This window comes from Aptenodytes patagonicus, chromosome 10 (genome assembly GCF_965638725.1).
Source record: "Aptenodytes patagonicus chromosome 10, bAptPat1.pri.cur, whole genome shotgun sequence".
Taxonomy (NCBI): Eukaryota; Metazoa; Chordata; class Aves; order Sphenisciformes; family Spheniscidae; genus Aptenodytes; species Aptenodytes patagonicus.
The window spans coordinates 2,108,425-2,122,250 of record NC_134958.1 but is presented as its reverse complement, the minus strand read 5'-3'; the positions used below and the strand labels follow the sequence as shown (position 1 = coordinate 2,122,250).

General features: G+C 41.6%; 1 protein-coding gene across 2 annotated transcripts in view; it reads left to right on the top strand.

The window, feature by feature from the left end:
• The first annotated feature begins 812 nt into the window (after positions 1–812).
• Positions 813–13,826, top strand: part of DMXL2 (Dmx like 2) — a 54,664-nt gene continuing 41,650 nt past the window's right edge. For both annotated transcript variants that reach the window (XM_076347781.1, XM_076347780.1), the window contains exons 1-6: positions 813–936; positions 8,887–9,012; positions 10,752–10,823; positions 11,531–11,609; positions 12,247–12,403; positions 13,370–13,436. In XM_076347781.1, coding sequence (XP_076203896.1) covers positions 850–936; positions 8,887–9,012; positions 10,752–10,823; positions 11,531–11,609; positions 12,247–12,403; positions 13,370–13,436 — 588 coding nt within the window. In that variant the 5' untranslated portion in view covers positions 813–849. The remainder of the gene's footprint in view (positions 937–8,886; positions 9,013–10,751; positions 10,824–11,530; positions 11,610–12,246; positions 12,404–13,369; positions 13,437–13,826) is intronic.

The window sequence follows — 13,826 nt, the reverse complement described above, 5'->3', positions numbered from 1 at the left end:
GCTTACCGCTCCCGATCCGGGGGACACGCCTCCCCAGCCCGCCCCGCGGCCGGAACGCTGCTGCTGCTGCAGCGGATATATTCCCCCCCCCCCCCGCCGCCGCCAGCTCCTCTTCTTCCTCCTCCTCCTCCTCTTCTTCCTCCTCCCGCCCGCCCGCCCCGCGGCCGGAACGCTGCAGCTGCAGCAGCGGATAAATTCCCCCCCCCCGCCGCCAGCTCCTCTTCCTCCGCCCGCCCCCGTGCGGCGCCCTGCCACCGGCTCACCTCGAGGCGTCAGCCACGCGCACCGCATCCCCCGGCTCCTCAGCCGCCCCTCCCTCTCCTCCTTTAAGCCTCGCGCTCTCCTCTTCCCCCGCTACGCCGCCCGCCCCAGGCCGCCCCCCGCGCCGCCGCCTCGACTCCCCCTCCCCCCCCCCCCCGCCGCCGCCGCCTTGACTCCCCCTCCCTCCCCGCCTCGACTCCCCCTCCCTTCCCCCCCCCCGCCGCCGCGGACCTCGCACCGACAGGCCGGGCCGCGCCCCCCGCCCCGCTTTAAGCGCCGCGCGGGCGCGCGCACGGCGGCCCTCCCCGGCCCTCCCCGGCGGCCGCCCCTCGCGCAGGGGCGGTGCCTGCGCGCGCCTCACCTGATTCCGGCGCTGCCCGGCGCGTGCGCCGCCTCTCCCCCTCCCTCCCTCCCTGGCGCGCGCTCGCGGCGGCGGCAGCGAGCGGGGCCTCGGCCCGCGAGGCGGGCGGGAGCGCGGAGCCATCCGGGTCTCCTCCGCTCGTTGCCGGCGGAGGCGGCGGCCGCGGCGCCGCCGTCCCCAGGAGAGCGGCGCCGGGCCGGGGCGGGGAGAGGGGGGGAACGGCCGCCATGCATCTCCACCAGGTGCTCACCGGCGCCGTCAACCCCGGGGACAACTGCTACTCGGTGGGCAGCGTTGAGGACGTCCCCTTCACGGTAACGGGGGGGGGGGGGAGAAGGCGGGGGCGCCCGGGCTGAGGCGGGCGGGGGTGGGGGAAGGGGGGGGTGTTTTGTGGGCCCGAGGGGAGCGGTGGGAGGGGCTGGGGGGGGGAATTAACCTGCCGGGGCGGGGGGTACGGGCGGGGCGGTTTGCGGGCCCTTGTACCGGGGTAGTTCAGGCGGGGATTACGAGCGGGGGCCGCGGGGCGGTGGAGGCCGGGGTGGGAACGCTCCCCCGGGGCCTCGGGGCGCTCCCGGGCAGCGCGGGTCGGGAGGAGACGGGCGTGACCCCGCCGCCTTCTGCGCCCTCGGGGCGGGCTGTCGCTGCTCGCTCTTCCCGGGGTGCAGCCGCAGATGGAGGCTGGGATCCGCGGGTGCGCCCGTCACCGCTCGCCAGCGCTCGGTGGATGGGCTGAATTCGCGCAGGGAGCCAGGGAAACCCCCGCACTGTGCGTCCCCAGGTTCTGCCGGGTGCTGTTGTGCGCGCGCGGCCCTCCTGCGAAGGGAAGACTGGCTGTTGCACTAGGCTTCTTGCAAAGCCTGGCCGCTGTTGACGAGCGTTTGGCCGCAGTGGCTGTGGTTAAGAAAACACAAATTTGTCAGATGCACCTCTTAAACTAGAGGAGGAAAGAAGTGGAAAGAGACACGCTAAGTAGATTTCAAGGGTCCAGTAGTTTATATAATAAAATCTGTTTATAAACCACAGGCTGTTTTTGCCAATTCTAATGTCAGTTCCCACTTTTCTGCCTTACGATATGCTTCTCTGAGTTTAAGGAGTGATCAGCTTCCGCAGTGTTTTGCATACTATCATCTAATCAGTATGTTATTATTTGGGAATAAATTGTCTCATTAGATTTTGTATTAACATTTGCCAGCTTATATCCCAGGCACAAACCAATTCCAAGCTAAATGATACAGGGCATCATTTTTAGTCAAAGATACCCGTCAGCAGACTTGTCAAACATTCAAAGCTTACTTTAGATTATCACAGATGTCTAATTTCAGTGACGAATGCTTGAAAGCCTTAGGAAATAAAAGGTGCCGTGTCTGCCTGTATTTCTGCTGCTATGCAGCCATACTGCTATTAAAGGGACCTCTGTTACTTTTGATATTTATATAAGCAGTCGTTTACTCATATTCCTATTCTAACGTGTTTCTTTTTGCTGTGACAATTTGAGAAGTCAATCAACTGGTATTATAAAAGACAACTTTATGCTAATTCTCATGATAGCTTTGATAACATCAAAAATGAATAATAATATGTATTACGGTTTATACAAGAATTTTCCAAGAGCAAAAGTCACATTTTACAAAAAAGAGTGGAAGCCTTTGGCAGCATGTTAACTATGGAACTGCGTATAACAGACCTCACTGTCTTCCCTAGCTGCTGCATCCCATTTTTTATAATACAGTAAAGAAGGAGCTAAAGGGATAAGTATGTTGTAATAAACGTATCTTCTGGACTTCCACAGCTGTAACTTTCTTCTTGCCTTTTTCTCCTTTCTCTGTATTTGTGGTATTGTTTCCTGCTGTTCTAGACCTTGATCCTATAGTAAACTATACAGTTAAAAACACCTGCTTGCAAACAGTTCGGGGTCTTATATCCAGATTCTTAGGAAATTAGTCACCTGTGTGACTCTCAGTAGCATCACAGTCTACCATCCGCCACAGGTGTCACTTTCGTTAGTGCCTAACCTTAAATTCTGTTGGTCGACATCAGTAACGCTGTGTTGACATCGCTTTGTCCCCCCAAACCATTAAGCTGTTTGGAGTCATAACTTTAACTCAGATCCTGAACCAGGATTTGCAGTTTAGGCAAGAGATCATCTGTGTTGGCGACAGAGCCTGACTCTACAGACGTGCTCTTAAGACCCAGTACCTGTCAGCCTCTAGAACACAGCAGAGCCGTAAAAGGCAAGAGGTTAAGGGAGATCTACACAGTATGTGCGGTCCTAGATGAATCCATATGAAGTTGGGCTGTGGCAGAGGAGCCACTGTTTGTGTGCGCATGTGCTTGCTTATGTTTTGGCTGATGTTAGGGCATTCGTTTAAAATGTGTGAGAACTAGTTCAAAATTGCTACAACTGATTCATCACAGGGACTTCAAAATACCGCTTTTTTTGTGTGCCAAAATGAATCGCTCGTGTTAAAGTTACTCCACTTAACAGTAGAATAACAGCTCGGGTCCATGTATATACGTATTCACTAGTTAATAGTTTTGGAGCTATTTCCTTTGTTTTTGAGGAGGAGGAGAAATGTCCTCTTAAGATGAACTTGCTTTAGATGCTTAACTCCAGCAATCTTAGGATTCTGAGAGAAGGAACATGTTTTCTTTTGACCTGATTAGGGACACTGCAATTCTCAGGTTCTTCTTCATCCTTCCTTTCCTCTGTGGTTTGCTCTTGGCTTGTTTACATGACTCCTTCCTGGGGATAAAGGTAAGCTTTTAATTTCCAAGTCAGCGTAGCTAGAGCTAAGATGATAACACGTTCTGCCTCAACTTTTTTAAAGCTTTGGTGAAAGTCATCTAGTTATTCTGAGAATAAGAAAGGGAAAAGAAATAATTTTCCCATTAATTTTTCTTTACCTGCTAAAAAACAAGTATTAGTGACTCCATAAAGCAAAACAAATCCAAAGAAATAGACAGTTGCTGTAGGTTGGCTACAAAGGTTTTGTCAGTCCTTTATCTGAAATGCATATAGCGTTCTTTCCTCCCTATGCTCCCACATCTGCCAGCAGCAATCCTGACATACGTCTAGCATTTCCCAAATAAGGGACAAAGCACAGATATGTTTGGTTAACAAACTGGCTTGTGGATGTTGTAGCTGTATTGCACCCAGTCTAGTAGAGTGGGTAATATACGGGAAAAATTGTTTGAAGGGTGATTAGAAGCAAAATAGCTTCATAATGCTGTTTTCTACCAGGCAGTCTCTTCAGGCTCCCTTCATCTGAGCTCCAAAAACGACACTGCATGAGCAAAGGGTTTAAGTACTAAATGACAGGAGTTCTGGTTTTGTCATTTCTGCTAATAATTCTGTGCACTATTCAACTTGCTGTTGCTTCATGTTCTCATTTCAGCAAATATTGTTAACCGTGTTTCACAAATGAGTTTACAGAAGGTCAGGGTTGAGCTTGGTACAGAAGGGCCTTACAGCACACACCCTGCCTAGACAGAGGAAGGGTATGTTACTTGAACCTCATAGTCTAACTGGCAGCTAATAAGTTTTAAAAGGTAGTAAACGGCATTTTTCAAACCGTGGTTGATGTCACTTAGCTTTTGTTGTTAAGCGGCCGTTTTACCTTGAGCCAATTTCAGTCACTGACCCTAACTCTGAGTGGGATGTATGTTACCAACCTGACTTTCTGTGATGTGGAGCAAGGTGATTTCAGATAAAGAAGACGAGCTCTTCTGATTCTGTTTATATGGCTTCTGCCCTTTGTCCAAGCTTCTGGGTTGATTTTTTCCCCCTGAAACTCTGAACAGAATGTAGTAACGTTAGTCTAGGGTTAAAAAAAAAAAAAAAAATCCATAGGTATGTCAATTACCTAAAGGCTAGATTCTATAAGTATAAAAATTCCAAAAAATTCCAAGCTCCGGCTAGTGTCCCACAAACAGAAGATAATGAATATTTATTTCTTGTAAGAGGTATCAATAAATGCACAAAATACAGAACTCTAAACATTATTAATGAAAAATCAGAATATCGGATTTTAGGGGTATCTGTACATAAGAACTTTTCTGATAGAAGTGAAAAAAAAATCATTGTCATTTTTGAAAAGGACAAGCTTCTCGGAGTCTTCCATGCCAGTACTGACACTTGGCCTGGGACTGTGTGTAATGAATTTCAGAAGCTGTTGCGGATGAAAGTCTCCCACACCTGTGTAAACTTTTTTTACCCCATTGAAAACAGCCAAATCTTCATCTGCACCATTATGTCCACAAGATACAGCAACTGAGAATAGGTTTTCTCTGCTGTGTAGGGTTCTCCTCTACTTCATCCTTCTTGAAAAATTACTTATTAAAACCCTTATTTGCAAATCCCTCTCGTTATTTATTACTACTTACGTATATGTGTATGTTCTCCACTGTGTCATGTTTATGTGAACTGGATTACAGACGCTTAACATCTGAATCCTTACTATGTTCTTTTTTCTCTGAAGCTCTGGGTGTAAGCATATTGTAAAGTATTGAATCATGAATTCGTCTCAAATGTCAATTTGGGAAAGCCTGTGCTACAGGCCACAGGCTAGTAGTGGGTTGGGGTTCTTTCCTCAGTTATTTTGCTAGTTTGCATTAAGTGTATGTAATTCTACTCGTACTTAGCCAGGGGAGGATGGAAGTATAAATGTTGTCTGTTGAGAGCTTGGAAATGTTTCAGAATTCAGGTGTCTTCATCACTAATAGGAAGGTGGAGGAATTTCTGCACCTTATGATTTCACTATCCATAGCCAGAAACTTGAGGATAAGTGTTGTTATACTGGAGGAGTACTATAAGGCCAATACTGGCTTTAATTCAGGTTTAAATACAGATTTTAATTAATTTATGTAATTTTAGATGTTTATGAGCTGATTCTGTTTCTTCCACATCATTTACCATCTTGAAATACCTCTGTACCCCTAATAGTACACCCTGGAACTTGAGGACTTCTGGTCTATTTCACTTATGACAAATTTGTAGAGTTGCAGGTTATAGAAAGAGAAGAATCATTTTTTATACAGAGAAAAATATATAAAGAAAAAACAAGATGAGAATGTGAAGGAATAATTGTTTCCCTGTCTGTTAGTTCCAGTGTTCAACATTAAAATTAGAGAACCGAAACGGAAAACACAGGCAGCTGAAAAAGAAAGATGCACATGCTGCTTTTGTACTATCTGAAAATTGAGGATATAGCATAAACTCTTACAGTAGGACACGATGTCCTACTTCTGTCTGGTGCTCCTGCATTCAATTAGAGCTTTGTCATTGTTCATTTCAGTGGTCCCAGATCTTGAGAGTTAGAGCAGACATTGGCAAAATACAGCTTATTAGTTGCTTATGGATCCTGCAAGTCATCCTCGCGTTCTGGCGGTTTTGCAACTCCATTTAATTTTCTCTTTGAAGTTATCAGTGACATTAGAAATGGAGGTTGGCAGATACTCCACGTGGGTGGCTTCTACTGCGCTTGTTTCGTTCAGTGACTGCTTATAATTCTGTTTATCTAAGGCCTCTATGCTGCTCTCGTCCATTACAGTATCTCACAGCATCTTATTTTCCGTCTTTCCTTTTTGTATGGCTTACTGATTTTCCATTCCTTTTATCAGGCTATGCAGATTGTTAGTCTGTTGCCACAAATATTGTGTCCACTGTTATTCTGGCAGGAGAGACCTGTGGTGGCATGAATGATCTCCCTGAAGATGTTGTCAGCTGAATCCTTAGGAAGGGACTACTGATGTTAAATATTATGACACTTCCCTATTCTTTGCCAATGTAGGGTGCTTCTACTTTGTTACCAGCTTAAGGAGTGGAAGGACAAAATGAAAAGAGGATTTAATAGAAATGTGTTCTGTTCAAGTATAAACATGTTAATATATTGAGTATATTAGAAAAGCCTCATAAAAGTAATCAAATGGAAAACTTGTATTTAGACGTATAATGTGAAATATGGAAATATCTTTCAGTACAGAAAAGTATATTGACCTTTTCTGCTTTGAGAAATTTGGAGACTGTAAATGTGAAAAAGTGAACGGTTGTTTTAAAAGGAGGGGACACCTTTTCTCAAAGGTGGGGCTATAATAAATGTACTTCTTAAAGTAAATTTAAGATTTAAGGTAAATATACTTTAATATACTTTCAAGAAATGAGAGACATTCTCAGAATAAATATCTACACTGAGAAAATTGCCCCAGAACCAAGAGACGGCACTTGCTCAAAGAACCTGGAGCTGGAGGCTGATACCCTGCTGTTGGGAACGTGTTCCGACTAAGGTCTCTAGCGGACTAGATCCTCCCTGTTGGCATATTTTTTGTTGACAGATTTTCCTGTCTGCTTATGGGCATTGACATCCTGGTCTCCATCTTCTTCCTTCCTACTTGTGAACATTTGCTGGCCTGTCCAGCATTCCACACCGCTGGTGGAGTTTGTTTTGCAACAAATTCCAATATAAAAAAATAGGAAAACAACAAAATGGAAAGACTTTCTGTTCAATGCCAGAACTTATCTCAGAATCTCATCTTTCTTTCCCTTAGTTTCTGGAAATAATCCTATTCCATTTTAATAATAACTTATTCCCTTCCATGGGTCTAATAAATGCATAGCCTAGTCATCAAGGAGCTGGGATATTCTGTTACACAGATAATCTCCCTCTAACAACCAGTTGTGGTTTTTCCCCCTCTCCTGCTTACATCGTGAATAACTCCAGTATCAGTTCCTCAGAGCTTCCCAGAACAATGGTTGTGGGCGTGAGGACTCAGACAACACTGCATCACTTTATTTTTGCGAGATGACCTTGGAAATCTTTTAGACAATCTGTTTTGTATGCAGTTTTCATTTTTGTGTGTGCAGTTGTATGGTGCGTTAATTTCTAAGGCCTGAGTTTCTGCTTTGCTGCTTGTATTGCTGTTCCTTTCTTGGTTTTAGCAGTGACTGTACTTTCACTAAATCAAGCCTTTTTCTTCAGACTTTCTCACTTGTCGCTCCTCCCCGGGAGGATTAGAAGTAGACATAGAAGGTCATGAGACCTAAATTGCCCGTTTTAGTTCCAGTGGTTATCTTGCACCATTATCTTAGTGTGCCCATCAACGGGCATTGGTCCTGTAAATCTATAGAAATACTCACAACTTCTCATGCTCGTCTCAAAAATAATACAAGTAGCCTTTAAACTGATTGACCTCAAAGGAGAGGGCTGGGACTCAGTAATTTGGAAATTATTGTGAAAGAAGCAGGGGGCAAGTTGAAATGACAAAGTAATTTTGTGCCATCTGAAATTGACTGTTAAGGACTTGCACTCTCTGCTTAATTCAGCTGTTGTAAAATTTCTGCCTACTGTATCGGAATCAGTGGAAAACTTACTTTAAGGAAAGAGACTTCTAGCTGTAACTGTTTACTTTAAAAAAGGCTTATTGGTAGACTGATGCTAGGGAGGGATTTCTATGCCTGAACGCGGGAGTTCAGTGGAGCAGATCATCTGGAGCGATTAAACTTTTTAGGATTTTCTGGCATACCAGGACAGGGGAAAGGTTGGCAGACAGATGTATATTTAGCCTGCCAGTAAAAAGTGCTGCAAGGTAACATTGTTATAGAACTTATTCTTAAACAAATTACTTACTGTAGTGTGTATTGCACAAGACACAATATATCCAAGACAAATCTTTGTTGTTTTACAGTCTTACCGTAAGGTGCACTTCTAAAAACTCAGAAAAGCCCAGAAATTGGATTCTTATAGAAAAGAATCACTTAATATTCTTAAAAAAAAAAAAAAAAAAAAAAGGGCAGGGGGGGCAGGACACATATATTTAAGGCATTTGTATGCAAATTCAATAATAAGTGCACCTGAATAGTGAACTCTTGACTGCCTTGCTCTAAGAGGCAACAAGCATTGGAGGGGAGAAGAAAAAACAACTAAAACCTAAAAAAACTCCACAACATAAAGAAAAGTGAAAGTACACACAGAGCTTAAGTTCTAGAATAAGTTTGGGGTTTGGTTTTTGGGTTGGGTTTTTTTTTTTACTGTTTCTGTTTGCAGTGATTTAAACCCTGGAAGATTTAAGGTCTCCTTTGCGACTGTTTTCACTTGTTGCTTATTCTGCTGCTGCTACTGAATTGGCGAGGAATAAACCCGCTACATAGTAATATCTTGTTTCAATGGGGATTTTCACAGCTCTCTCAAAAACCTAAGTCGTCTAGTAAGTTTTGAGTTAGTTTTTTTTAAACTGTTTTTTAATTGTATTTCTTTTTAAAAATATTTCAGGCATATGGCTCTGGTTGTGACATTGTAATTCTGGCAAATGACTTTGAATGTGTGCAAATTATTCCCGGTGCTAAACATGGAAACATCCAGGTCAGTTGTGTGGAGTGCTCGCAACGACAAGGCAGGGTAAGGATTTTAATAAATTTGTATAGAATTTAATTATTTCATTTAGAGTATTCCGATTTTTTCAAACAGCAACATAATACATTAATGGTATTAATGAGTTAATTTTATGACAAAGATCAGTTTTTACTGATCTGTAACTTTGAGTACCACCTCTTGTGTTACTCAGAGAATTGTTTCAGTTTAATAGTAATTTATGTTTTGGAGGGGGAGGGGGAAGGGGAAGCAGGAGGCATCTTGTAACAATGGTTTTCATTCCTTTCCAGGACCTGCAATAACAGGTCTCACAAAATGTGGGAATATGTATTAGTTACAGTATAGTATCAGAACTGGAATGGTACAAAAATTATTGTTATTGTCTCCATTATTGTATACTTTCATCTAGCTAAAGAAGACATGGATAAATCATTCATGTATACATATACATCTATGTGCGTGTGTGTCCTGCAAAGTAATTAATTAGAAATACTTTATTTTTCAGAAAAGCTTAGGCATGTTTAATGTGTTTAGAAGTGCTACAGTATAAGCTGTCATAACTGCATGGCCCCTTGACTGGCTCTGTGGTTTTGTTTTTAATCCATAAACAATGCTAAAGAGACAGTTTAGATTGCTGAGAAAAAGCTAGTTTCTGTGAGTTATGGTAGTGCACTGAGCAAATTTTGTGTGTCAGTTGTCACTGCCTACTAATATCAGCTAGTTAAAACTTGGCTGCAGTATTGAGAAAGCCCTCGTTAGGATTCGGGCAGGTTTAGCTGGCACAGCCCCTGCGCTGCAGCAGTGCAGTCCCAGTGGGACTGGAAGAGGGATTCCAGCTGCACCGGTGGCCCTGCAAGATCACCATGAACCCCGGGTGGTTCTGCATTCAGGACTCTCAGCTCGCGGTCTGTTCTTTTCTTTGGGAGTGTGTTGTTGCAACCTTCCCCCCGGCTCCTCTCCCCCCGAAGAGGAAATAAGATTTCATAATAAATGTTGTGAAACTCTTACGTCATTTCTATATTGAGGAAACCAGATTCTGAATGGGAAGAACTTAAATGTTTTTTCTTTTAAAAATCTTTTCGGGGGAAAAAAAGGAATTTTAAAGATAGTCAAAAGTACTCATAAGCGTATGAGTATTAGGAACGTGACCAGATAAATTCCTAATAAAGACCATTTTGCGTATGGAGGTTTCTGTGAAGTAAGTTTCTGTGAAAGAAATGGAGGGGTTGAGTGATATAAGTACTTCAGTTTTTCTGTTTACCATTTTTCTCCCCTCAAAATGTATGTAACTGTTCAAAATAGAATTACATTTCCTCCTGTTTCTTGTAATTATTATTTAGTGGTACAAAATGGAATCTGGGAACACACTGAGACCCAGATGCTAATAATTTATTTATTAGTTAGCTGTGAAGTAGAGAGAATGTGAGCAGAAGTAGTGAAGGCATCAGCTTTCCCTTATGCATTAACAGTAGTTACCCTAGAAGAATATATTAGATCTGATTGACAGTGTTTATCCCACTGAACAAGATGTCTTCCCTACTTAGAGTTAAAATCTTAAAGATGGGCTTGTGCAGAAGTATGTATTTCTCAACTTCGTTAAGAAAGTATACCTATAACACAATTAATGACATCTGTATTCATTTCACTTTTCTTGAACAGCACATAAAAGAGGTACTGGAAATTCTTTAGCTGTTTTGGAATACTAGGGAGCAGTTACACTTATCTCCTAACCTTACATTTTGAGTCTTCAATTATTTTTTTTTCAGATTGCAGCATCATATGGAAACGCTGTTTGCATTTTTGAACCGCTTGGTATAAATTCTCATAAAAGAAATTGTGTAAGTATGTATTTCATCATTGTAATTCGGTTTAGCCTCTTAGAAGAGGCAGAAGTCTGTCTGCCGGTTATCATTATTATATTACATTGACACACAAAAGACTAATGAATAAATATTTTCCACCATCCATAACAAAATCAGATGGGTAGAATCTTCCGCTGCATGAATCAAACTGGGGACTGCACTCCTCCTAAGTTCACAACAACATCTTGTTCTTGAATCTCATACTAGAATGACATGGTGACAAGTTGGTGTTTCTTTAACTTGAAGAGGTTGTCAGGTCTGTGGTACAGAAATATGACTTAGGCTTGTGTACGTGTACCCAGGCTTGTTTTAACAGCAAGCCGTGGCCGAGCACTCAAGCATTAAGTATGTTCTCAAGCAGGTTTCACAATCTTTGTTGCATCTATACTGCCATCCCTTACTTTGTTATAAATGTATGACCTAACTAGTTTAGAGTAACCTACAGATATATTTGTATGTGTGACAGGTCCAGATCTGGTTCGCAGGGCACTCTGTGATGCATTTAATTTTTATAAAACAATTAAAAGACATTATTAAAACTAGATTCAGCAATCCACCACTGGGTTCTGAATGTTTTTGCAACAGGTTTGATAGCAATTTCATAGAGAAACAAAGAAATACTGATACCTTTGTATTTTGCTGTTGATGTGAGAATTAATCTTTTAACTGTTTTTAAACTACAGCAACTAAAGTGTCAGTGGCTTAAAACTGGGCAATTCTTCCTCAGTTCCATGACTTACAACCTGGCGTGGGATCCTCAAGGTAATGTGATGTTTGTGAAGTATTTGTTCAACATTTGTGGTCAGGAGAACTTGAACACAAATTATTTTTATGGTAGTAAAGTGAGAGCGTGAATATGGAAATTTTAGATTATCTGTTCTCAGGCAGTGTTGCATAGAATGTGAGGCTACAGGTAGCATTTGTGAAGGTGCTGTGCCAAGTGTTTGAGTCTCTTGTGCAAGATCTTAGTTTGGGAATTAACAGTGTTAAGTTGCTGACTTAAATTACCACTAAAAATCATTTAAATAGAATTTTATCACAATTGAAGTCAACAATGTACCCAGACACAGATATTTATAAGATGTCTAACAACGTATTTTTATTTGAGATGTGAATGGCTATTTAGCATCTGCAACATTAATTATTAAATATGAGTTATCATTTGAAGTCACCAAAAAAACCTTGATGTTCTTTCTTAAAAGGTATTATAAATTCAAAATGTTATAATAAAAACAGCTGTATAATATAATTGAATACCCTATCATATTTAAAATGAACTTTAGAAAGTTGAGTTTTCAACCTGTTTTGAATAATTCTCAACAAAATATGATGGCAGGCTTAATCTTTCAATATACATGCATCATCTTGGTTTCACAGCTTTGATATTACTCACTTTCAGGTAACAGGCTGCTGACAGCAACTGACTTTTTGCAATTGTGGGCCCCTCCATCTAGTGACATTCTAGAAGATGATGAAGATGATGATCCTGACAATCAGATCAAAGATGATAAAGTTCTCCCAGTTCTAAATGACTGGAAATGTGTCTGGCAGTGCAAGTGAGTGAGATAACTTTTATTCTAAGACAAATTGCAATGCCACCTCATATATCAACCCTATCTTCTCTCCAAAACCATATTTTAAGATGTGCTTTTAAATCAGCTTAAAATACCATAAAATTCAAACATTGTAAGTTATTCCAAACAAAAATTCCTCACTTTTTCAAGTGACCTATCACCAGATAACCTACTCAAAGGCTTAGCCAAACTGTAGGACTGGCAATGTGTCAACATTGTCCCCGTTTTCTCATCTTTGAAAGTATTGCTGAGATAATTGGATGAGACTGAACAGGAGAGCAGTAGCAGGATGCTACACTGATAAAGACGAAAGCTGCTTCCTGAATCTTAGGAAGAGAGTCCTGAAACTCTTTCTACCCAGTTCTAGTTGAGATCCATGTTACAGAAGTGCTTCATGACCAGCCATTTCTATATATGTGCAGACTTGGGAAGCAGCTGCCTAGAACCTGTTTTCTCTTGACTTTTTTGAAACCATTTTAGATTTTGTGCCTACAAAGCACTGCATAGGCTGCTTTCCTCTTTCAGACAGCTGACCCATAAGCTGTAGTCACAGAGAAATAGCATCACAAATTATCTAAAAGATCTTCGCTTCCGTTTCTTCATACTATTTGTCTTGGCTTCACTGGGAGTAGAGGAGCAGGTGGGACAAACTTCACATCTGTGATCTCATCGGATCTAGCCTAGGCTTGCCGTACTTAAAACAACTTATTTCGTGGGCTGTTTTTCTGTAAAACCATGAAAATACTAAATATTTTGTTTCATTGTAGCAAATATTTTTTTATGCTTCTGCTATTTCTAAAGTATGCTTAAAGCAACAACTATAAAATACTAATATATTTCATTTAAATAATGAACAGTAATGCTTAATCAACTGAATACACATGGAATAATACTATAGAATAAATGTACTTTACTTACAACTTGAAACTATGCTCTCGTGTTCTTTAGGACTGCAGTATCAGTACATTTGATGGCATGGTCTCCTGATGGTGAATACTTTGCAACAGCTGGGAAGGTAAGGACAAAAAACAATAATTAAATAATTGTTTGCAATGCTTTGCATTTGTTTGACAAAAGTAAATAAGTAATATAGAATAGTGCCAGACTATAAACTCTGTTGTAGTCTGAGCTAAGTTAAATTATCATCTCGTGTAATGCTGTATTTTCGTGTAATTCCATGAATTTCAGCAGCGAGAAGTTGGATTTAGCTGTGTACTCTTACTGAATACTTGAGAATCAGCCTGGAAATACAGTGACAGCGATACAGACTCGTGTATATATATATATATATGTTTTAGATAAAGTATACTTAGATGAACTTTCAGATACGCATAAACACGTTTTTCTACTTCTGTTAGAAATAATGAGGATAAATTTTAGATCATTATACACATACACATTTAAA